The following is a 23,011-nucleotide window of genomic DNA, read 5'->3' as shown; positions in this document are numbered from 1 at the left end:
CCACCCGACGGTCGGCGGCATCGCGGACTATCTGCTCGAGGCGCTGCCCGACCTGCCCGCGCCCGTCGCCGCGGCGCCGCTCGCGGGCGCGCCGCCGACGATGGTCGCGGCGCCCGCGGCGCCCGCGGCGCCCGCTTTAACGCGGGGCGAGCTGGAGGCCACGCTGACGGAGATCGTCAAGGACCTCATCGGCGTCGAGCCCAAGCCCAAGGATCCGCTCATGTCCGCGGGCTTCGATTCTCTCTCGTCCAACGACCTCGTCAAGAAGGTCGGCATCGAGTTCGACCTCGAGATGCCGTCGACGACGCTCTTCGACCACCCAACGATCTCGTCCCTGGCCGAGTACCTCGAGGGCGTCATCGAGCCGCCGGCCGCGGCGGCGCCGATGATGGTGCCCCAGCAGGCGCACCACGCGCCGGTCATGCGCCAGGTCGTCGCGAACACGCCCGCGCCGATGAACCGCGGCGAATTGGAGGCGACGCTGACGGAGATCGTCAAGGAGCTCATCGGCGTGACGCCGAAGCCGACCGATCCCTTGATGTCCGCGGGTTTCGATTCTTTGTCGTCCAACGATCTGGTGAAGAAGGTCGGCATCGAGTTCGACCTGGAGATGCCGTCGACGACGCTCTTCGACCACCCGACGATCGCGAGCATCGCCGAGTACCTCGAGACGGCCATCGTCCCGCCGGAGCCCCAGTACATCGAAGTGCCCGTCGACCCGGGGTACGCGCCCGCCGCGGTCGCCGCGGCCGCGCCGCAGCCCGAGGCGGCCTACGACCGCTACCTCGGCGAGTCGTCGATCCCGGCGTGGAGCGAGGCCGAGACGCTCGCGGCCAACGCCATGCCCGGCCAGTTCGCCATCCTCGCCGGCGCGTCGCGCGGCATCGGCCGCGCGATCGCGCTCGCGCTGGCGCGGCGCGGCGTCCACTGCTGCATCTTCGGCCAGTCGACGGTGAAAGAGGTGGCGGACGCGTGCGCCGAGCAGGGCCCCGCGGGCCTGCGGTGCGCGGGCTTCAAGGTCGACCTGCGCGACAAGAAGAAGGTCTCGGAGGCCATCCAGAAGGTCCTCACCTTCTTCGGCACGGACCGCTTGGACGTGTTGGTCCAGTCTGCGTCGGTGCACCGCGGCGGCGACATCTCGATGATCGAGGAGCGCGGCTACGACTTCGTCCAGAAGACGAACCTGATGGGCACGTCGAACATCGTGCACATGTGCATGCCGTTCCTGCAGAAGTCGGAGAAGCCCCAGATGCTCTTCGTCGCGCCCGCGGCCGTGTCGGCCCACAGCTGGCTCATGTTCGCGCGCGGGTCGACGGTCTACTGCTCCGCGAAGCTCATGATGGGCTTCTACCTCGAGCTCTGGAAGAAGGCCTACCCGACCGTGGGCATGTCCACGCTCTGGCCCAAGTACGTGGTCAAGAGCGCCGCGACGGACGTGAAGCAGGGCTCGAACAAGCACCTCCAGGCCGACGAGCTCCAGATGGTCGAGCCCATCTTCATGGGCGAGGCCGCGGCGCTGGCCTTGGCGCGCCCGATGAAGGGCGGCCGCGCGGACTTCCACTTGGACGCCGACATCCACGAGACCATGGGCGTGCCCGAGGCGCGCGAGGACTTCTTGGTCGTGCCGGGCCGGCCCTGGGACGAGCTGGAGGTCTGCTTCCAGGTCGAGGTGACGGACCCGAAGGACGTCGTCAAGGCCTACGATGTGTCCGTGCCGGCGCTCGAGAAGGCGCCGAAGACGCTGATCGTCGGCGCGTTCCGCATCCCGGAGGACTTGTGGGGCCTCGACGCGGCCTCGATCGCGGTCGTCAACTGCGCGGAGGGCGGCGACGCGGCCATCGAGGGCTACGAGCAGACGAGCAGCCACGGCTGCGCGGTGTTCACGGCGCCGACGGCCGGCGGCTGCGCCGAGGCCGTCCAGGGCGCGCTGGAGTACCTCGGCGACGGCCTGGAGGTCGTGCTCTTCGCCTGCGACGTGTCGGACCTCGGCGGCGCTTCGGGCATGCCCAAGGCGGCGGCGGCGGCGGACCTGGAGCCCTGCTACGAGCGGCTGAACAAGCTGCCGTTCTTCGCCTGCAAGGCCCTGAAGCAGCGGCTCTACACGGACAAGGGCGACGCGGCGATCGTCCCGCAGCTCGTCTACGCGTCGGCGCCGCCGGACGTGCACCCGCTGGGCGGCTGCCACGTCACGTTGAACGAGGTGCTGCTGGACCGCGCGCTCATCGCTTTGGCCATCGCGTCCGAGTTCGAGCGCGACGGCGTCTGCTCGTCGATGCGTCTCTGCTGGACGGCGTCGTTCCGCGCGCCGGCGTCGGCGAAGGACATGGACGCGCTGCACGCGACGTGCGTCGCGGCGGCGGCGGCGTTCCACGCGGACGCGCCGCCGACGGCGACGTGCGCGGTCGTCGGCGTCGGCAAGCCCTACGCCTGCGCTTTGGCCCCCGACAAGATGTCGCGCGTCTTCAAGGACCTCGTGAGCTACAGTGCCTTCCCCGTGCCCGGGGACCGCGCGCTTTGGTTCCCGCGGCAGCGCAAGGCGCCGCCGCCGGCCGCCGCGCCCGGCGGCTTCACCAAGGCGACGCCCGCGGTCCTCGGCCTCCGGGCGTTGCTCCCCGGCGTGCCCCGCTTCGAGGAGAACGGCACGGCCCTGCGCCAGCTGCTCATGGCGGGCCACCAGATCCCGGCGACGGTGCCCGCGGCGCGCTGGGAGACGCCCGTGCCGCGCGCGGAGCACTCGGCGATCTACGGGTCCTTCCTCGACGACGCGGCCGCGGACTACGAGGCCACGGGCATGGTCGCCGTCGAGGCGCGCTACGCGGACCCGCAGCAGCTCCTGGTCTTGGAGAGTTCCTGCGGCTCGCTCAAGGACGCGCTCGGCGAACCGGGCGCGGCCTTCGAGAAGGAGGCCTTCGCGGGGCGCCACGTCGCGGTCTACATGGGCTGCGGCGGCGTCTGCTACGGCGGCGGGGCGCTCGCGTCGGCGTCGTCGATCGTCGGCGACCCGAAGCTGAATTTGTACACGGGCACGTCGTGGTCGCTGTCCGTCGTGTCCGGCCGCGTGTCCTTCGTGTTAGGCCTCACGGGCCCCTGTCTCGCCCTAGACACGGCGTGCTGCAGCGCGCTCGTGGCGGCCCACGTCGCCACGGGCGCGCTGAGCCTGAAGGAGTGCGACCAGGCGCTCGCGGCGACCGTCGGCCTGCTCACGGAGCCGGCGTCGACGGCGTTCTCCATCGCGGGCATGATCTCGCCGCGGGGCCGCTGCCACACGCTCGACGCCCAGGGCGACGGCTACGTCCGCGGCGAGGGCTGCGTGACCTTGGTGCTCGACCCGGAGGCGGAGAACGGCGCCCAATTGGCCGGGTCCGCGACGATGCAGGACGGCCTCTCGGCGTCGCTCACGGCGCCGAACGGCTCCGCGCAGCGGCGGCTGCTCAAGGCCGTGCCGTCGGAATCGGACTACGACGGCGCCGTGGAGAGTTTGGAGATGCACGGCACGGGCACGGCGCTCGGCGACCCCATCGAGGTCGGCGCGGCGGCGAACACGCTCTGCGGCAAGGCGAAGAATCCCGCGCGCGCGACGTCCCTCAAGGCCATCATGGGCCATCTCGAGTCGGGCGCGTCGGGCGCGGGCGTCGTCTCCCTCGCGGCGACGTCCCTCGTGCGCAAGCCCATGCCGCCGAACCCGCTCTTAAAACGCCTCAACGGCCACCTCGGCTCCTTCCTCAAGCAGCACCCCTTCGCGCCTCCTGTCGAACCGGCGCTCGCGACGGAGGACGACGTCCTGGGCGCGCGGCTCTCGTCCTTTGGGTTCTCGGGCACCATCGCCCACGCGCGGTTCTCGCCGGCCATGGACGACGCCGACGACCGTTTGTACGGCGCGGCGCCGGCGCAGCCCCGCGTCGCCGTCTTCCGGTCGCGCGCGCCGTGCTTCCCCCAATTGGACGCGGTCCGCCGCGGCCAGTGCCACCGGCGGAGCACGCGCGCGTACGGCGCGGAGGCGCCGCGGCCGCGCGCGGAGCACGAGAAGTTCTCCGTGGCCAAGATCGTCAACGAGGTCATGGGCGGCGTCGTGCCCGTGGACAAGCCCCTCATGGACCACGGGTTGGACAGCTTCGTCGTGGGAGAGCTCATGGACCGCTTCGCCAAGGCCCTGGGCAACACGGAGCTGCCGCCGACGCTCCTCTTCGACTACCCGACGGTGAACGCGCTGCAGAAGTTCCTGGGCGAGGGCGCCGTCGTCAAGGACCGCAAGATCGTCGCCAAGGTCGACAAGGGCGGCCGGGGCAAGTACGCGCTCCTGATCGGCGCGGACATGCGGACGCCCGTCATCGGCGACGGCTTCAGCGGTCTGCGGCACCTGGCGGCCTGCCACGGAAACGGCGGCAACGCCGTCCAGTTCCTGCCGCTCCACCGCCGCGACGAGGCCTGGTCCGTCGTGAAAGATTACCCCGGCGCCGCGACGTACGGCGGGTTCCTCTCCGTCGACGACGTCGAGTACTTCGCCATGGACGACTTCGCATTAACGAAGGCCGAGTCCAAGGGCATGGACCCGCAGCAACGATTGGCGCTCGAGGTCGGCGCGCGGGCCCTGCGCGACGAGGGCGGCTATTCGTTGGAGGCCATGGTCGACGCGGACATCGGGTCCTACGTCGGCGTCCAGACGTCGGATTTCTACGACCTGGCGCGGCGGCCCGACTCGGGCGTCGGCCCGACCTATTTGGCGACGGGCGCGAACCACGCCGTCGCCTCCGGCCGCCTGCCCTACGTGCTGGGGCTCCGCGGCGCGTCCGCGTCCGTGACGACGGCGTGCTCGACGGCGCTCGTGTGCTGCCACCTGGCCCGCGGCGGGCTGGACCTGTCGTCGACGTCCGAGGCGGCGCTCGTGGTCGCCGTGAATCTCAATTTACTGGCGGCCATGACCGTGGGCGTCGCCAAGGCGGGCATGCTCTCGACGAAGGGCCAGTGCCACACGCTGGACGAGCTCGCCGACGGCTACGTGCGCTCCGAGGGCTGCGCGGGGTTGCTCCTCATCGACGAGAAGAAGGCGTCGCCCGTCGACGCGCGGCTCGCGGCGTCGGCCGTGCGCTCCGACGGCGTGTCCGCGAGCCTGACGGCGCCGAGCGGCCTGGCCCAGCAGGAGCTGCTCAGGGAAGCTTTATCGGACGCGCGCTCCAAGAACCCGGGCCACGTGGAGCTCCACGGCACGGGCACGGCCCTCGGCGACCCCATCGAGATTGGCGCGCTGGCGGCGCTCAAGTCGGCGGAGCACCCGACGACGACGGCCGTCAAGGCGAACGTGGGCCACTCGGAGACGTGCTCGGGCGGTTTCGGCCTCACGGTCCTCAAAGTCTGCGCGCTCTCCAAGGCCATCCTCGCGCCCCAGGCGAAGCTCCACCTGCTCAACTCGCGCCTGGGCCACTTCGCGACGAAATTCTTCGGCGCGACGGACGCGACGCCCGAGCCGTCCTTCGAGGCGAGCCTCGTCAAGCAGGGCGGCGTGTCGTCCTTCGGCTTCTCGGGCTCCATCGCGCACACGCGGCTCTCGGGCGCCGAGGACCTGAGCGACGAGGACGTGCGCGCGCTCGTGCCCGTGGCGGAGGCGCTGCCGCCCTACCCGACGAAGTACCGCTTCGAGCTCGTGTGCTCGACGAAGCCCACGTGTTGCGGCCAGGTCCACGTCCCCGCGGACGCGGCCGCGGAGCCCGAACCGGAAAAGCCCATCAAGACCTACGAGGTCGTCTGGGGCCGGGAGTCCCTGGCGACGCCGCCGGAGGACACGCGCGACGCCTGGGACTACGGCAACGACAAGGTTTTGATCGTCGGCGGCGGCTTGGACGGCGTGCTCAGCGGCGGCGCGTTGACGCGGCGCCACATCGACTTCGAGCTCTTCGAGCTCGAGGGGTTCCTGGGCGGCGTCTGGGTGACCATGGCGAACCTGACGTCCAAGGTGCAGACGGGCAAGCTCACCTACACGCTGGACCTCGAGGACCAGTCGCCGCACGTCGCCGACGAGTCGAACTTCCAGCCCGCGGACGAGGTTGTCAAGTCCATCACGGGCTTCGCGCTGCGCATGGGCATCGACAAGAAGACGTCCATCTTCCGCGAGGTGACGAGCGTCACCTACGAGCCCTGGCCGTCCAAGGACTGCGGCGTCGACTGGACGGACTGGTCCAAGGCCGCGCGCGAGGCCGCGCCGGGCCGGGGCCTCCAGAAGTCCTCCGTCTTCTAGGGCGTCATCTTCGCCTGTGGGTCCCTGCGGTCGCCGACGCTGGCCCCCATGGCGCCGGCGCACTACGGCGGCTACGACTCCTACGGCGTCTGCGGCGACATGCGGCCGTGCGAGATGGCGGGCCGCGACCTCGTCATCGCGGGCCACGGCGCCTACGGCGTCGAGAACGTGCGGACCGGCCTGGAGCACGGCGCCAAGGCCATCACGCTCGTGTGCCGCCACCGCCACTCCGTGCTGCCGCGCTGCGCGGTCTGGCTCCTGGACGCGGGGCGCGCGTTCGACGCCTGGGACGAGATCTCGAAGATGCTCGCGGTCGCGAAGATGGCGCCCGCGTACACGACGGACCGGCGCAAGCGGCCCGCCGTGAGCGACCAGTACTACGCGGCGACGCGCTTCGGCCGCGCCTGCATCGTCCACGGCAAGATCCACGGCTACGACGCCGACGCGAGCAACCCGTGCCTCCTCGTCGAGACGCCCCAGGCGTCGGGCCTCACGAAGGTCCGCGCCGACGTGGCCTTGCTGTGCTACGGCTTCTCCAAGGAGACGTCCATCGTCAACCGGACCATGGGCGTCTTCGAGGAGGGCGACCTGACGGGCATCTGGGTCAAGGGGCAGCGGCGCGCGTGCATCCTGCGCGCCGATCTCGACGTGAGGAAGGAGGCGACGCCCCTGTCGGCGTCGAACATCCCCTTCGCGTCCTTCCTCGCGAACACGTTCTGCCACTTCCTCACGCGGCCCAAGTCCGAGTTCGACGGCGTGCTCAAGAAGCTGCCCAAGGCCGGCAACTCGCAGGACACGACGTCCTTCGACTTCTTCGCGTCGACGTTCCTCGCCCTCGTCGGCGACAAGGCCGTGCAGCCGCAGCTCACGAAGATCATCCGGCGCGTCCAGCACGTGTCCGTCAACGACGTCTGCGCCTGGACGGACTTTGTGGAGGACTGCGCGGGCGACTGGCGGAAGTACGTCGGCGCCGTCGGCGTCCCCGGCCGCGAGGAGCCCTACGGCGACTGGCTCGGCCGGTCGCCGAGCCCGCACCCGGACGGCCTGGGCCAGCGCAAGGAGGCGTCGCGGGCGCTCACGGCCGACGGGCCCCTCGCGTCGCCCGCGGCGCACCACGTGTCCGTCCTCGTCTTCGACGACGCGGCCGCCAAGGTCGGCGCGGACGCGTGGACGGCCGTGTCGACGCCGGGGCGGACGCCGGGCGTGCTCGTGCTGGCCTTCCCCCGCGACGTGCTCGACCTCGCCGTCGGCACGCTCTACGCGGCGGAGGCGAAGGTGCCGCACACGGTCGTGCTGCTCAAGGACCGGTCGCTCAACGCGTTCCACGCGCAGCTGCGGGTCGCGCGCGTCGAGGAGCCGCGGCTCAAGCTCTCGAGCGCCGTGCTGCGCTGCGGCAGCGGCGCCGCGCAGCTCGAGGAGCTCTGCGAGGCGCCGGCGGCCAAGGACTGCGTCCTGACGTCGAACTCGGGCGTCTTGGTGCCGTCGCTGGTCGAGACGGCGTCGTCGACGGCCGACGAGCGGAGCGAGCTTCGCGGCGCCTGGGCCGTCACGGGCGGCACGGGCGCCCTCGGCTTGGTCTCCGCGGCGCTGCTGATGGACCTCCAGGGCGACGTCGTCATCGCGACGCGGAGCCCGCGGATCAAGGTCTTCGACAAGGACGCGCTGGTGACGCGCGTCGGCCGCCTCCGGAAGCGCGCGCACCTCGTCGCCGGCGTCGACACGTCGGGGAGCCTCGCGGGCCTCAACGAGGCCGTGTCCGCGGTCTTCTCGTCGTCGGCGCTGACCTTCGGCGGCGTCGTGCACGCCGCGGGCGTGCTCCACGACACGCTCCTCAGCAAGGTCGAGCGGTGGATGGTCGACAAGGTCACGGGGCCCAAGGCGTCGAACCTCGGGTTCCTGCGGGGCCTCGTCGACGACGTCGTCCACTTCACGTCGGCGACGGTCATCCTCGGCGGCCCGGGCCAGACGGCCTACGCGCACAGCTCGGGCGCGCTCGACGACGACGCGCTCGGCAGCCGCGGCGGCGGCCGGCGGTCGTCGGCGCTGCAGTGGCTCGCCATCGAGGGCGTGGGCATGCACCAGGAGGCCGTGGGCACGGCGCCCCAGTGGACGCCGCTGGAGAGGATGGAGCGGATCCTCCGGTCGGCCGTCGGCGGCGACCTCTGCCCGTCGCTGAGCGTGCTGCCCGAGGCGTTCCTGTCCTTCGTGCCCAAGCAGCTCCACCTCAAGGACGACCCGTCCAAAAAGCCTCAGCCCGAGAAGAAGAAGAAGGAGAAGAAGGAGAAGAAGCCCAAGGAGAAGAAGGTCAAGAAGGAGAAGGCGCCGAAGGCGGACGTCGGCCCCGTCGTCGAGGCGGCCCTCAAGCAGACCATCGAGAACATCATGGAGAAGTACGACCCGGCGAACGACGAGGTGCCCTTCATGGAGATGGGCGTCGACAGCATGGGCCTGACGGACTTTGTGAACCAGCTCAACAGCGCGCTGGGCATCGAGCTCCCGGAGGTCGCGCTCTTCGAGTACCCGACGGTGTCGGACCTCCGCAAGGCGCTGATAACCATGGTCCTCGAGCTCCAGGGCGGCGGCGACGACTCCGACTCCGACGACGAGTCCGACGACGAGCCCGCGAGCGGGCTCGCCCTCGCGGCGCCGGAGCGGTCGCCGCTGCTCCTGTCGTCGATCACGGGCAAGCTGTCCGTCGGCGACGTCGGCGCGAACGCGCTCGGCTTCTACGCGACGCTCCGCGGCGGCTGCAGCGGCATGGGGCGCCTGCCGCTGGACCGCGTCCACTCGTCGCTCACGTCGACGGGCCTCGAGGGCCTCGACCTGCCGCACACGGCGACCTACGGCGGGTTTATTCAGACGAAGCACTGGATCGACTTCGACGGCGACTTCTTCGGCGTCGCCGTCGCCGAGGCCAAGGTCATGGACCCGCAGCAGCGCCAGCTCATGGAGGTGGGCTTCGAGGCGTTGGACGCCGCGGGCATCACGAAGCAGGCCATCCGCGCCCACGACGACGCCTGGACCGTCGGCAACTTTGTGGCTCTGCAGACGAACGACTTCGCGCGCGCCATCGTCCGGAGCCCGCGGCTCATGCAGTCGACGTACGCGGTCTCCGGCGCGAACCCGGCCATCGCCGCGGGGCGGCTGCCCTACGCGCTCGGCCTGCGGGGCGCGGCGTTCACCGTGGACACGGCCTGCTCGACGGCGCTCGTGTGTTTGCACGAGGCGCGCTTGGCCGACGCGACGACGGACCGCCACGAGCCCGCGTTGGTGTCCGCGGTCAACGCGATGATCGACGCGTCCGTCACAGAGGTCGTGGAGCGCGCGGGCATGCTGTCGCCGCGGGGCCGGTGCCACACCTTCGACGGCCGCGCGGACGGCTACGCGCGCGGCGAGGGCGTCGTCGCCGTGCTCATCCGGCGGCAAGAGGCTTTAGACGGCGTCGCCGACGTCGCCCTCCACGGCGGCGTGCTCCTGCCGGCGACGTCCCTGCGCAGCGACGGGCGCACGGCGTCGATCACGGCGCCGTCGGCCGTCGCGCAGCGCGAGCTCCTCGCGCTGGCCCTCGACCAGGCGCCGAAGCTCACTTTGACGAACGTCGAGACGCACGGCACGGGCACGGCGCTCGGCGACCCCATCGAGATGGCCGCGCTCGCGTCCCACGCGGAGAAGCCCGCGAAGCTCGCGGCCCCCATCGTGCTCAGCGGCGTCAAGGCCTACCTCGGCCACCTGGAGCCCGCCGCGGGCTTCGCGGGCGTCGCCGCGCTCCTGGGCGCCGCGAAGACGCGCGCGCTGCCGCCGAACCCGCTCCTGCGGACGCTCAACGGCCAGCTCGCCAACGCCACGAAGAAGGCGTTGTCCATCCCCGCGGCGGAGGCGACGGCGACGCCCTGCTTCGACGCGGGCGACGCCGTCGTCGGCGTCGGCAGCTTCGGGTTCTCGGGCATCGTCGCGCACGCGCGTTTCGCGCGCGGCGGCGCCGCGGCGCCCGAGGCGGCCAACGACGTGACCTACTTTGACGTCGAGAAGCGCACGCTCTACCGCGGCCGCGTGAGCTACCCCTGGCTCGAGGTCGTCGAGCCGTTGGTCTACGGCATCGACGCGCACGCGGACGCCGCGCCCGACGCCGTCGGCGCGCGGGCCGCGCCGGCCGCCGCGGCGCCGGGCGCCGCGGCGCAGTTCGACGCCGCGGGCGTCAAGGCCGAGGTGCGGCGCATCGTCGGCGAGCTCTCCGGCGCGGACCTCGCCGACGGCGTCGACGCGTCGTTCGACGACGCGGGCGTCGACTCCATCGCGGCGACGGAGCTCTCGCGCGCGCTCAAGCGCGCCTTCAAGGTCGCCATCTCGCCGACCTTCCTCTTCGACTACCCCACCGTCGATTTGGCCGCCGACGCCATCGTCGCGCTCCTCGCGGACCGGGGCGACGACGGCGGCGGCGGCGACGCGGCCGACGTCGAGGCGTCGTCGCTCCTCGTGGCCTTCGGGCCGCGGCGGCCGACGCAGCGCGGCGCCCTCTTCCTCTGGAGCGGCGGCCAGGGCGATAGCGCCATCTTCGCCCAGCTCGGCCGCGAGATCGCGCCGCACCTCCGCGTCTACGGCGTCGACCGCCGCGACGGCGCGGCCGTCGGCGACATGGCGCGCGACATGGCGCCGCTCATCGCCGCCGCCGTGCCGGACAACGACGCGGCCTGCTTCGTCGGCGGCCTGAGCGTCGGCGGCTGGCTCGCCGTCGAGACCGCGCTGCGCCTCGCGCCGCTCGGCAAGCGCGCCGCGGCCGTCTTCGCGCTCGACGGGCCCGAGCCGTCCCAGTTCGACCTCGACTGCTCCTACGCGCCCGCCGAGGGCGCCGCGGAGCTGCTGCTGGGGCGCAACCGCACCTTCCCGGAGGGCTGGGCGGCGATGACCGCGGACCAGCGCGTCGACGCGTTCCTCGCGCTCCTGCCGTCGCTCGGCATCCACTTCCTCGGCTACGACGCGGCCAAGTCGGAGGCCGAGAACAAGGCGACGGTCGCCCACCACCTCACGGCGGGCGCCGACGCCTTCATTAGCACGCTCCGCACGTCGACGACCAGCGTCTACGACAAGGCGACGTCGAAGCTCGACGCGGACCTCGTGCTCTTCCGCGCGTCCGAGCGGCGCGCGGTCAAGATGCTCAAGGACGGCGACGCGGACGCGGCGCCCCATCTCTACGCCTGGGCGTCCGCGGGCGTCCCCAACGTCACCGTCGTCGACTGCCCCTCAAACCACATGCACATGCTCTTAGACAAGCCGAAGATCGACGCGATCTGCGCGACCGTGCTCGACTTCGTGGACATGTCCAACCGCAAGTAGCTCCCCCGCGCGCCGCCGGGCCCGAACCCCGGCCGCCGCGCATCCCATCGCTCTCGCTGTTAACGTTGTGTGCCTGTTATTTATCGAGGAGGCTGAGGGAACTTAGGATCCAGTCTCGACTCTCGGAGTTCGTCCGGCGGCCGCGTCGCGCTTGCGAATCGCGGCTGCGAAATATTTCGTGACCGCTTCGCGCCGGTCTGGTTTCCCACACTTCGCGGCGACGTCTAACGGCGTCATGCCGGCGTCGAGCGGACAAGCTGGATCCACTAAGAAGTAAAACGATGAGTTCGTGTCCGTAGCGGGCGCGGTCGTCTTCGCAGACACGTCGGCGCCGTGCAGCACGAGAGCATCTATACACTGCAAATATCGTTTTTGTTCCACATAGCTTTCCTTGAAATACGTGGCGAGGTAGGCTAACGCGTGGAGCACCGTAAGCCCGGTGGAGTCCGTTTGCGAAGCGTTTGCGCCGAATTCGAGAAACGCCTCGATCAAATCTTCGTGAAGGTGATTGAAATGGTAAACCGCGTAGCTAAGAAAGTTCGAAACCAAATGAGGTCGCTCTTGAAGCAGGAGTCGGAGGACGTCTTTGGCAGCACATACGTCGTCTCCGTAGTTCTTCAGAAGGTAATCAGTATCATCCAAGAATATCGCATCTGGGCCTCTGGGCTCGCCGACACGGGCGCCGCGGGCCAAAAGCGCAGCTGCAGCACCAAAGTTCAGTGTGCGAGCTGCCACCATGAGCGGTGTCTGGCCTCCTTCGCGCGAATGGTTTATGTCGACGTCCGGCTGTTGTAAAAGAAGCTCAACGGTCGGCAAGGACTTGCTCGATACTGCGGCCACGAGAATAGGGTCGGAGAAAGTTGAATCCACCTTCACATGCGACAGATTGAAGCTCTCCAAGAGGACGCCTAACACCGATGCACGTCCGTAGTGCGCGGCGATGTACAACGCGTCCGAGCGACGGTTGCGGACGCTCTCGAAGATGGCTTGATCGTGTAGCAGCGCACGTACACAGCCGTCCTGTCCCACCCGACACGCGATCTCGAGGACTGTGAAATTCCAAAACTCGGAGTGTAACATGACGCCCACGGAGCGCAGAAGGTCGATGGCCGCAGCGTTGCCAACATCGATAGCAACGGAGATGACCCTGTACGTCAGCAATGTTCGCGCGGCTGGAGCGTCAGGCGTGGAGGCAGAGATGAAGTATTCCAGGGTGGGCCCTGTGCTCGCCAACAGGCGTTCAACGCAACGATGGTGTCCCTCGGCGAGGGCGACAATCAAGGGAGTCATGATGTCGACCGCTGCAGTGCTGTGATCGAGGAGTTCGGGGACGAGGTGGTCGTGGCCCATCTTGCACGCAAATAAAAGTAGGTATTCTCGAGTAATAACGTACAGACTCTGAGCCTCGTCGCGCGGATCAGCATCATCAGATGTCTCCGCTCGCCAGAGAGATGAGAGCAGCTGCCACGGGCGTGAAACGAGACGTGCGCGCAGCGCACCCGCACGGCACTGTGCCAGGGCTTTGCGAACGCCTTGGAGATCGCCATTGATGCACGCGAATACATCCGGATTTTCTTCGATGAATTCCTCGTTCTGCAAATCCTCGTCCTCAAAAGCACGCCAGGAGTTGGACGTGGATTTCAATACGCCGGGTCCTTGTCGCAAAGCTGAGAAAAGATCAGCGCGTTCGGATGGAGAACAGGGAAGACGATCCGTTGTGACTGATTCTAAGGAGTGGCTCGAGCCTCGAACCGCTTTCCACGCACTCGCAGTCCCACCTTTCTCGGCAGGCAAGGGTACGCAGGCTTTCCAAAGCAGACCGATGCCCACGATGTTTTTCGAGACGATGGCATGGTCCAAGACGGTACAGCGTGTGTCACTGCGAACTGAGATATTCTTGCCTGGTTCTCCAACGACGTACGAGAGCGGCGCATGGAGCGACTGGAGGATCTGCATCACGATGTCATTCCGATGGTCAACGAGAGCGTGGCCTAGGAGCACGACCGCGGCGCACGGTCGTTCTTCGATGACGCGCAGCGAACCGAGAAAGACCTCCTTTTCCTCTTCGCCGACGCGGACGACGGCCTTCTTGGTCTCTTTGATCGAGACGACGGTTCCGCGGATCCATTCGATCGGGCTGAGCCGCGGTGGGTCGGGATCCCCGCCCTCAGCGACTTCGACTTCGTCGCCGGCGGCGAGAGCATGGACGCGCTCCTCGCTAAGAAGACTCCGCACGGCCTCCGACACGCGCTGCTTGCCGGCTTCGCCGGACGTCTCGCCATCGCGCTGCACTCCAAGGCGGTCCAAAATCGCGAGAGCTATTGACCAGCCGACTTCAACTAATCGATCCTTCAGCTGCCGAATAGCAAACCGCTCGAACGTCATGCCGGATAAGGAATGTGACGGAGAGAACACCGCGGCGGCGTCACTCGCGAGCGATACAGCGGCAAAAGCGAATACCGCAGGCAATAAGAAGTCGACAATCGAGACGTACGCAACGTCACCCTCTCGCACGTCGCCGTCGGCGCGCAGGAGGGCGCCGCTTCGCTCGGGCGCGAACTCGGCACTCAAAGGTAGGAGGATGCCCGACAGGAGCTCCTGCCAGACGACATGGGCATCCGCGCTGATGCCAGCCGCGCCACAGGCCGCGAGGAAAAACTGCTTGCTATGCGAGATCCACAATCCGTCCTTAGTCATGATCCGGAAGCAATGCACGACGAGGCGCCGCAATGAGGCTTCGTCGAGCACGGCAGACGCGTGCGCGGCAGCTTTCAACGCCTTGTCCAAGTGTGCCGCAGTGCCGTGCGTTTGCCCCTGCCGCGATATCTGGCGGCGACCAGCAGCGAGCTGCAGGCGTCGAGGTACGAGGACAGGGCCTCCCAGCGCGTCGACGAGCTTTGCGGCGTCCTCCGGCGCGGCCGCCTCGGACCCGCCAGCATCCGTCCCAGGTGAGCCCTGCGTCAGTCCTTGCGACCGGAGCATGAGGCTCTGCCGCGCAGCGGTGCCCGCGGCGTCGCGCGAGGAAAGGTCGACCTCAAAGACGCCCAAGGAAATCAGCGCTGCGCGCCGCCGCTCCTTGGCGGCGACGGCGCACGCCGACCGCGCCGCGTCGACATCCGCGCCGCGGAATCCTTCCACCAGGGCTGGCGCGCGAGCGCGCGGGGACAGCAGCAGCGCGCGGTCGTCGCGGTAGACGACGTCGCTAGCGCAGTGCCGGCCGTCGGCGGCTGCAAACGAGAAGTGGAAGCGTGTGTCCGCGTTGATCGCGCCCGCGCGCCGCGCCTCGAAGAGCTCGGCGCGCGCCGCGGCCTTGACGGCCACGACCAGGTTCGTCTCGTTGGACACGTCGAGCTCGACGCGCGCGCCGCGGATCAGGCGCCGCGCGCGCGGGCAGAGCGCCTCGAGCGTGAGCACGTTGCGGTAGCCCGCGAAGGCGAGGATCGCGGTCACGTTGTGGCCGTCCTCCAGCACGCGCGTGAACTGCACCTCCTCCCTCGAGGGGCGCTTGGCCTCGGGCGCCTCGGGGGCCTCGGGCGCGCCCTCGACGGGCGACGCCCCGCGCCGCGACAGCGACGCGCCCATGAGCTACGAGACGGCGCGGCGCGAGGAGAAGATGTAGCGGGTGGTCAATGCGGCCACGCGCACGACGTGTGGGGCGACCGGTGCGGACACAGCGCTGAGCCGAAGGACGACGCGGAGCCTTTTGCGGGCGCAGCGTCGGCCGAGTCGTCGGCTCTGTCGTACTTCGCCTTCAACGAGCAACTTGCATGTCAAGTTCGAGCAATTAATCCGATCGGCTCCTCCCACACCCCCCGCACTCCCACCTCTCACTTGGGCGCGCTCGGCGCGCTCCGCGGGGGCTTGTTGGACCGGTAGTAGGGCGACCACATGGGCACGCCGTAGCCGTAGTCGCGGCGCTTCTCCTCGGAGACGGCGCCGGTGCGGAAGCCCCACTGCTGGAACCAGAAGGCGTCGGCGGGCAGGCCCGTCTTCTCGCCCGGCTTCTCGCCGGGCTTGAGCTCGTCGGAGCGGTGGTAGGGGCTCCAGCCGGGCACGCCGTTGCCGTAGTCGCGCTTCTTCTCCTCGGACATGGAGCCCTTGAAGCCGTACTGCTCCCACCAGGCCTGATCGCCCAAGGCCTTGGTGGAGCGCTCCTGGGCCTCCTTGGACCGGACCTTGTCGGGCTCGAGCTGGCGGTAGTAGGGCGACCACTTGGGCGCGCCGTAGCCGTAGTCCTTCTTCTTCTCGGCCGTCAACGCGTCGGGGTCGCCGGCGGCGCGGAAGCCCTGCTGCTTCCAGAAGCCCTCGTCCTGGCACTTGCCCGCGCGCTGGCGCGCCTGGTAGGCCGTGATGAGCGCGCGGTCCGCCGGCGTGATCTCGGGACGCGACACGGACCGGCGGAGCGACCGCGGCATCATGAGGTCCATCATGGCCTGCGTCGACTTGGCGTGCGCGTCCATCTCCGTCGTCTTCAGCTCGGGCACGCCGGCGGGCCGCCGTGTTCTGAGCGCGGCCTGCGCGGTCCTCGGCCGCTCCTTTTTGCGGAGGAGGCACTCGCTCCGCTTCACTTTGAAGCGCTGGCCGGGCCGCACGTTCCGCGGGACGACGGTCTTGCACTTCTCGCCGCGGTCGCGGAAGAAGATGGGCTGGTCGGGCCCGGCGCCCTCGGGGCACACGAGCACGACGACGTCATCGTCGACGCCCATGGGCACCGGACGGACACCTCAGAGGAGCGGCCGGCGAGCGGCGACGGGCGACACCTTGGGAGACCCGGGAGCTGCGCGCACGATGGGCGACGCCCCTTCGAGGCTGGAGCCGCGCGCAAGATCGCCCGGCGGGCAGCGTTTGGTGCCCACGCGCGCGTCTATCCCGTTAGCGCGCCGCGTTCTTTTAGAGGCGTCAACATGAGGATCCTGAAAAGCCGGCATTTACCCTGGAGGAACATCTCTGTAGCGCCGCCGGGAGATGGACGGCGACATCACGCTCATCTGCCCGCGCGGCGCGAAGCCCGGGCAGCAGCTGCTCTTCCGCGACGAGAGCGGCGCGCGCTTCTCCACGGAGCTGCCCGCGGGCGTCACGGCGGGCATGAAGTTCACGGCGAAGCGGCACCGGCCGCCGCGGCCGGGCAGCGGCACGCAGCGGCGCGAGAACCCCATGGGCGCGTCCTTCCGCGGGCGCGACGGCCAGGAGTTCCGGCGCGTGCCGTCCGCGACGAAGCTGTTCCAGCGGCCGCCGACGCCCGCGGTGCTCAGCTCCGCGCGGCCGAGCAGCGGCCGGTCGCGACCCCCGTCGTCCGCGCGGTCGCGGGGCCCGGCGACGGCGCGGTCGTCGCGGCCGCCGTCGTCGCGGCGGGCCCTGCCGCCCGTGCCCGACTACGTCGACGAGCCGCTCGGCGACCAGGCGTGGTGGGAGCAGTGGGGGTTCAAGGGCTCCATGTCCGAGGACAAGAAGCGCGACTACGGCAACGGCGTGCCCAAGTGGTCGCCCTACCACCGCATGAACGAGGAGCTCCAGGGCGAGAACTGCGGGCTGCCGGCGGACGCGTTCTGGTTCCAGCAGTGGGGCTTCCGGACCGCGAGCCTGTCCGAGGAGGCGATCAAGTGCCAGGGCTACGGCGTCCCCTCCTGGAGCCCCTACTACGACGTCGTCGCGAAGAAGTAAGAACGTTTTAAGCGAGGCGCGCCGGCCGGTCGTCGAGCGCGAGGCGGAGCAGCGCGACGTGCGTCCTCCGTTCGAGCGCCGCGAGCTCGACGGCGTCCGGGCTCTCCTCCTGGGGCAGCGGCGCGTGCGTCGGCGCCGCCGGTCGCTTGTCGCGGGCGAGCGCGGCGGCCGCGAGGAGCGCGAGGCCCACGCCGGCGACCTGGAGCGGCGCGGGCCGCCGCGGGTCGTCGAGGCCGACGCCGTAGGCGTCGAGGACGAGGCTGCAGGCGATGTTCGAGACGATCTGAAGCGTGAACGACGTCGCGAGGCCGATGACGCGGCGGCCTACCAAGCATGTCGGTAACAATTTTTCATCGTTTTCCCAGCCGAAATCTCTCGAAAATCGTCACCGCCACAGGACGCCGAAGAACATCCAGGGCCGCGCTTCGCCGTCGAAGGCGAGGCGCGCGCCCGCGGCGGCCGACTCCACGGCCAGGCACGCGACGCCGCCGCCGAAGCTCACGAGCGTGCCTGTGCCGAAACCAACCACTGGTTTGGGTGGTCCTGACCAAACTTGAGAAGTCTCTAGCTCGGTCAAATCGAAGTCGATTCGGCTGATTTTTGGACGAATCGATTGCTCTCGTCGAGTTCTCGAAGCACAGCCGAAAAGCTTGCGTCGAAACTGTCGCGTACGCGCACATTGAAGTCGGGTTGAAGATTTGGTTTCGGCACACGAGCGTGCCCCGGATCTTCGCGCCGAGCCGCTCCGCGAGGAGCCGGTTCGCCGACGCCTGCACGGGCGTCAGCGATCCCGCGGCGAAGCCGAGCGCCGCCGCGCCCGCGGTCGCGAGGACCGCCTTTTCGTCCACGGCCGCCGCGGCCGCGCCGTCGAAGGTCACGGCGACCGAGGCGCCGGCCGTCGCGAGCGCCAGCAGCCCGCCGCGCCGCGCCGTGAGCCGCCGCAAGGAGGCGCCGAAGGCGCCGACGTGGTCGAAAATGGCGGAAAAAAGCAGCAGCGCCGTCAGCCGCGCGACGCTCGGCAGCGCGTAGCCGACGCGGCCGTTGGCGACGAGGAGCAGCGTCATGCCCGTGCTACCGAGGAGCCCGCCGCAGCAGTGCCAGCAGCGCCGCGGCGCGCGGCACTCGTCGCGGTGGCGCAGCGGGTCGCGCCGGTGCTGGACATGGCGGTACGCCGCGAGCGCCGCGTTGCAGACGACCATGAGGCATGCGCCACCGGCGAACGAGACGAAGCCGGCCACGAACTTGCGCTGCAATTCATCGCCCAGGACGTGCTGGGACAGCGAGAAGTTGACCACGGATTGCACGGCCGTGCCGCAGCCCGCGGCGAGGGCCAGCAGCACGCAGACGGGCCGCTCCAAGCTGCCCATGCCTTCGGAGAGCAAGGTCAACGAGCACTTCAAGGATTCTTCAATGCTATTAAAAAAGCGAAGGGCACGATGGTGCGGGGCTGCCGCTGGCTCCTCGTATTCCTCCACGCCGCGAGCGCGGACAAGAAGTGCCGCTGCGACGCGCCGGAGATCGTCGACGCGCTCGCCGCCGTCGCGCCGCCGGCGCCGCTCCGCGTCTCCGTCCGGGGCGCCCGGCCGCTGTCGCCGCAGCTCGTGCTCATCAAGATCCCGGAGACGGGCTCGTCGACGGCGGCGGCGCTCCTCAGCGAGCTCGCGGCGAAGCGCGGCATCCCCTGCTGGCAGCACGGCGGCGCCCTGAGCTTCGCCGCCGCCGTCGAGAAGCGGCCCAAGGGCGACCCGAAGTGGGCGCTGGCGCACCGCTGTGTGGAAATCAAATCTTCAACCCGACTTCAATGTGCGCGTAATCGAACGGTTTGGACCAGACTCTTTCGCTGTGCTTCGAGAACTCGACGAGAGCAATCGATCCGTCCAAAAATCAGCCGAATCGACTTCGATTTGAATGAGCTAGAGAGTTCTGAAGTTTGGCCCCGACGTCCCAAACCAGTGGTTGATTTCCACACAGGCGCACCGCGGCTGGGGCCCCTGGGTCGAGGCGCACTTCGAGCGCAAGCAGCGCATGGTCGTGACGACGGCGCGGGACCCGACGAAGCGGCTCTACTCGCGCGGCGAGAAGCGCGTGCTGCGGGGCGAGCCCGTGAACTGCAAGGAGGGCGCGGACGTCGCGATCCGGTTTTGGAGCGCGGACGGCAAGCGCGGCGAGGGCCTGAAGAAGACGGCCGAAAGCGTCGTCGCCAAGTTCGAGGACGTCTGGGTCATGGAGCGCTACAACGAGTCCCTCGTGGCCTTCGCTTTGACGCACGGCCTCCCGCTCGGCGACGTCGTGCCGCCGCTCGCGAAGTACCACGACCGCGACGCGCCTCGCAACGCGACGAAGCCGGCGCCGTCGCGCCAGTCGGCCTACGCCAAGGCGCGCTGGACCTGCGAGCGCGACAAGGTCGAGGCGACGCGCGCCTTCGCGCTCGAGACGCGCGTCCACGCGGCCGCGGGCGCGGCGCTCGACGCGCGCGTCGCGAAGCTCGAGCGGAGCGGCGTCGCCTGGCGCGACCTCGTCGCCCTCTTCTCGCGCCACCTCCACGTCGCCATGACGCTGGGCGCCCAGATCCGCGACAACAGCGCCGTCTTCGGCGACGACCGCCAGTCGAGCTCGACGCTGCTCATGAGCGCGTGCGCGCGCGGCTGCGCGATGCGCGCGCTCGACGCCGCCGCGGTGCTCGACTACGGCTAAGGACCGTCGCCGCTGTAGTAAGTGCGGTTTTAAAACAAACGGCGGCCTACGGGAGCGCCGTCGCGTTCTTGCACTCGCAGGTGCCCATGAAGCGGCGGCCCCGGGGCACGACGAAGGCGCACTCGAGCCGCGGCCCGAGGCCGAGCGCGGCGAGGACGGCGTGGAAGCCGACGCACGTCGCGTCGCCCGGCTGCGCCTGGGCCTCCATCTCCGCGTTCGTCGCGACGGCCAGCGTGAAGCCGTAGTCCGGGAAGTAGGTCGCCTGGGACTGGTAGCCGTAGGTGTCGCCGACGTGGCCCACGGCCCTGACGTTTCCGCCGACGGAGAACGCGAGGTCGAAGGTGCCCGCGCCGTACCAGGCGAAGCGGGCGTCGCCCCAGTAGGTCATGTCGGCCAGCGACGCGTTCGTGACGATGCCCTCGAGGCCGTAGAGCGCCTGCGTGAACTTGGCGACGTCGCGGACCGGGCCCACGAGGTTGCCCGCGGACCACCCGCCGACGCAGGAGACGTCCGAGACCTCGATCGTGGGGCCCCGGCGCTGCTCCATGAAGCCCTTGACGGGCGTGAACGCGTCGCAGGGGCCCGCGTCGACGAACTTCGACGCCTTGGAGAGCGTGCCCTTGGCCGCGGCGGCCTGGTCGAAGGCCTTCCACGCCGCGTAGGGATCTTTGACGTCGGGCGCGTCGTACCGCGCCGCGACCAAGCCGAGCAGGATGTAGTTCGTGGACGAGTAGTCCTGGTACTTGCCCGGCGTGAATTCCAGGCTCCCATTCACGAAGCCGCCCAGCAGGATGTCGAGCGGCGAGAAGTCGCGGCTCCGGTTCGCAAACTGTTCGTACGCGTACTTTTCGCCGTCGTAGTCGGAGATGCCGGACTTCATGTGGAGCGCGTGGCGCAGCGTGATCGTGCCGGCGCGCGCCGTGTCGTTGACGAGGACGGCCGTGGCGAGGGTCGCCGTTCCCGGGAGCATGGCGTCGACGTGGTACGCGAGCGAGTCGTCGAGGCCGAGCGCGCCCCTCTCCGCGAGCTGGTAGATGGCGCTCGCCGTGAACATTTTTGTGATTGACCCGTAGACATAAACGTCGTCGTCGGAGGCCGGCACGGCCTTCGTGCCGAGGCCGAGGCCGCCGTCGATGAAGCCCGCCGAGGCCGTCGCGTCGAGCGTCGTACCGCCGGACCGGCCGTAGAGGGCCATGGAGCAGGACACGTCGTACTTCGTCGCGACGCCCTCGCAGGTGCTCTTGAGCGCCGCGGCGACGTCGGCGGCGGCGGCGACGGGCGCCAGCAGCGCGCCGATGAGAAGGAGGCGTCCCATCATGGTGTCGGGGCAGCCAGCGAGAGTTGAGACGGACCAATCAGCCTCAAGTGCAAGGTGAGTGTTGAGCTAGTTATTGAAGGGGGTGCGCGCTCAGTTAACCCCTCAAACAACTTTAAAAACGCACAGAGCAGCCGCGCACGGTCCCGGGCAGCCTCCGACGGCCGCCATGATGATGCAGGTGCCCGTCGACGGCCCGCCATCGCCGAAGACGGCGGCGCACATGGAGTACCTGCGGCGGCTCGAGGAGGCGACGAAGCTGAAGAAGCCGCGCAAGAGCGCCAAGCCCGTGCGCCTGGCCAAGAAGGAGGCGGGCTTCGACCTCCACTGGGCCGGCGCGAACCGGCAGCGCACGGGCGGCAAGCTCAAGAAGGCGGCGAGGCCCCTCGCGGCCCTCGCGCCGCCCGAGAACGCGCGGCGCACCTGGGGCCGGACGGCCGCGCCCGCGGCGGCCGCGCCGCCGCCGACGAAATCGGACGACGAGTACGACGACGACTTCGACGAGAGCGGCGACGAGCCCGCGGCGGCGTCGGGCGGCTGGGTCCTCGACGCGGCGCCGCCGTCGCCGGAGGTCTTCGCGCGGACCGTCGTGCCCGACGCGTTCAAGCAGGCCGCGCGCGCCAAGGCCGCCGTCGACGACGACGTCGTCGAAGCGACGCCGGAGGCCGCGCCCGTCGAGGCGCCGCCGGGGGCCGCCCTCGCGGCGCGGCTCGCGGCGCTCCCCGCCGCGCGGCGCGACGTCGTCCTCGCGGTGCTCGCGGCCGTCGAGGCCGCGCCCGGCGACGACGACGCCGCCGCCGCGCGGTCCGCGCTCGCGGCCGTCGCCGCGGGCCTCGAGGCGCCCGCCGAGGCGGTCGTCGAGGAGGCGCCCGCCGAGGCGGGCGCCGAGGCGGTCGTCGAGGCGCCGCCGGCGATCGCGCCGCCGGCGATCGCGCCGCCGGCGATCGCGCCGCCGGCGATCGCGCCGCCGGCGATCGCGCCGCCGGCCATCGCGCCGCGGGCCGAGCCCTTCGTCGCCACGGTGCGCATCCGCAACGGCTGGGGCAACGCGCGCATCGCGGGCCTGGACGGTCTCGCGCTCGTCGGCGGCGACGGCGCGGTCATCGAGGTCGCGCCGGACGCGCTCCGGCTCCTCGCCGGGTCGCCGCCGCGGCCCGCGCCGGCGTCGAGCCGGTCCGCGGCGGAGCTCGCGCGGTTGACCGCGCCGCCGGCGTCCCGACGGAGGGACCTCGCGGCCAAGTCGTGGGTCGCGCGGATCCCGACGGACGGGCCCGTGCACGTCGCCCTGGCCGTCGGCGCCGGCGTCCTCGACCGGGCCGGCGCGCGGCTCCGCGTCTGGAACTGCTCCGCCTCCGCCAAGGCCATCGGCGGCGTCGCGGACGAGCCCGGGGCGCTGGGCGCGAGGTCCATCGAGGTCGAGGTCGACGGGGCGCTGGTCTTCGCGGGCGAGCTGCCGCGGCGGGCCCGCGACGCGAAGGGCTCGGGCTGGTTCGACGTGGCGCTGACGCCGGCGGCGGTTCCGGCGGAACTCGCGGCGGCCGCTCCCACGCCGGCCGCGGAGGCCGCGCCGACGCCCGCGGAGGAGGCGCCGCCCGCGCCGAAGCCCGCGCCCCTCGAGACGCCCCCGGCGACGACGGGCGGGGCGGCCGCCGCGCTCGTGACGCCCGACGACGCCGAGGCGTCGGGCATCGTCGCCGACGCGAGCGCGACGCTCGTGACGCCCGAGGCGCCGGCGAAGGTCCCCGACGCCGACGCGCCGGCCAAGGTCTCCGACGCGTCGC

General features: G+C 70.3%; 5 protein-coding genes across 5 annotated transcripts in view; 3 read left to right on the top strand and 2 right to left on the bottom strand.

The window, feature by feature from the left end:
• Nucleotides 1-2,791: 2,791 nt before the first annotated feature.
• On the top strand, nt 2,792-3,517 carry AURANDRAFT_25990 (hypothetical protein; the record flags this gene model as incomplete). Its single annotated transcript, XM_009038587.1, has 1 exon — nt 2,792-3,517. A coding segment is annotated over one exon (726 nt), but the record flags the coding sequence as incomplete, so codon positions are not given.
• A 5,469-nt stretch (nt 3,518-8,986) lies between these two features.
• On the top strand, nt 8,987-9,865 carry AURANDRAFT_25799 (hypothetical protein; the record flags this gene model as incomplete). Its single annotated transcript, XM_009038588.1, has 1 exon — nt 8,987-9,865. A coding segment is annotated over one exon (879 nt), but the record flags the coding sequence as incomplete, so codon positions are not given.
• A 2,875-nt stretch (nt 9,866-12,740) lies between these two features.
• On the bottom strand, nt 12,741-15,142 carry AURANDRAFT_63749 (expressed protein; the record flags this gene model as incomplete). Its single annotated transcript, XM_009038228.1, has 2 exons — nt 12,741-12,780; nt 14,727-15,142. 2 exons carry the CDS (start codon nt 15,140-15,142, stop codon nt 12,741-12,743), a joined length of 456 nt encoding a protein of 151 aa, XP_009036476.1.
• Nucleotides 15,143-15,387: 245 nt separating this feature from the next.
• Nucleotides 15,388-21,233, bottom strand: AURANDRAFT_63748 (hypothetical protein; the record flags this gene model as incomplete). The annotated part of the gene is made up of 7 exons (XM_009038227.1): nt 15,388-16,224; nt 16,543-16,932; nt 17,280-17,545; nt 17,724-17,731; nt 17,933-18,590; nt 18,988-18,989; nt 19,966-21,233. 7 exons carry the CDS (start codon nt 21,231-21,233, stop codon nt 15,388-15,390), a joined length of 3,429 nt encoding a protein of 1,142 aa, XP_009036475.1.
• A 166-nt stretch (nt 21,234-21,399) lies between these two features.
• The window catches only part of AURANDRAFT_63747 (hypothetical protein), a gene marked incomplete at both ends in the record, with an annotated part of 3,441 nt that continues 1,829 nt past the window's right edge, over nt 21,400-23,011 (top strand). Inside the window, one exon of the mRNA XM_009038589.1 lies at nt 21,400-23,006. Within this exon, the coding sequence (XP_009036837.1) occupies nt 21,400-23,006 (1,607 nt within the window). The remainder of the gene's footprint in view (nt 23,007-23,011) is intronic.

This window comes from Aureococcus anophagefferens (assembly GCF_000186865.1).
Source record: "Aureococcus anophagefferens unplaced genomic scaffold AURANscaffold_8, whole genome shotgun sequence".
Taxonomy (NCBI): domain Eukaryota; class Pelagophyceae; order Pelagomonadales; family Pelagomonadaceae; genus Aureococcus; species Aureococcus anophagefferens.
The sequence above is the reverse complement of the archived record's forward strand: the minus strand, read 5'-3'. Positions and strand labels throughout refer to the sequence as shown.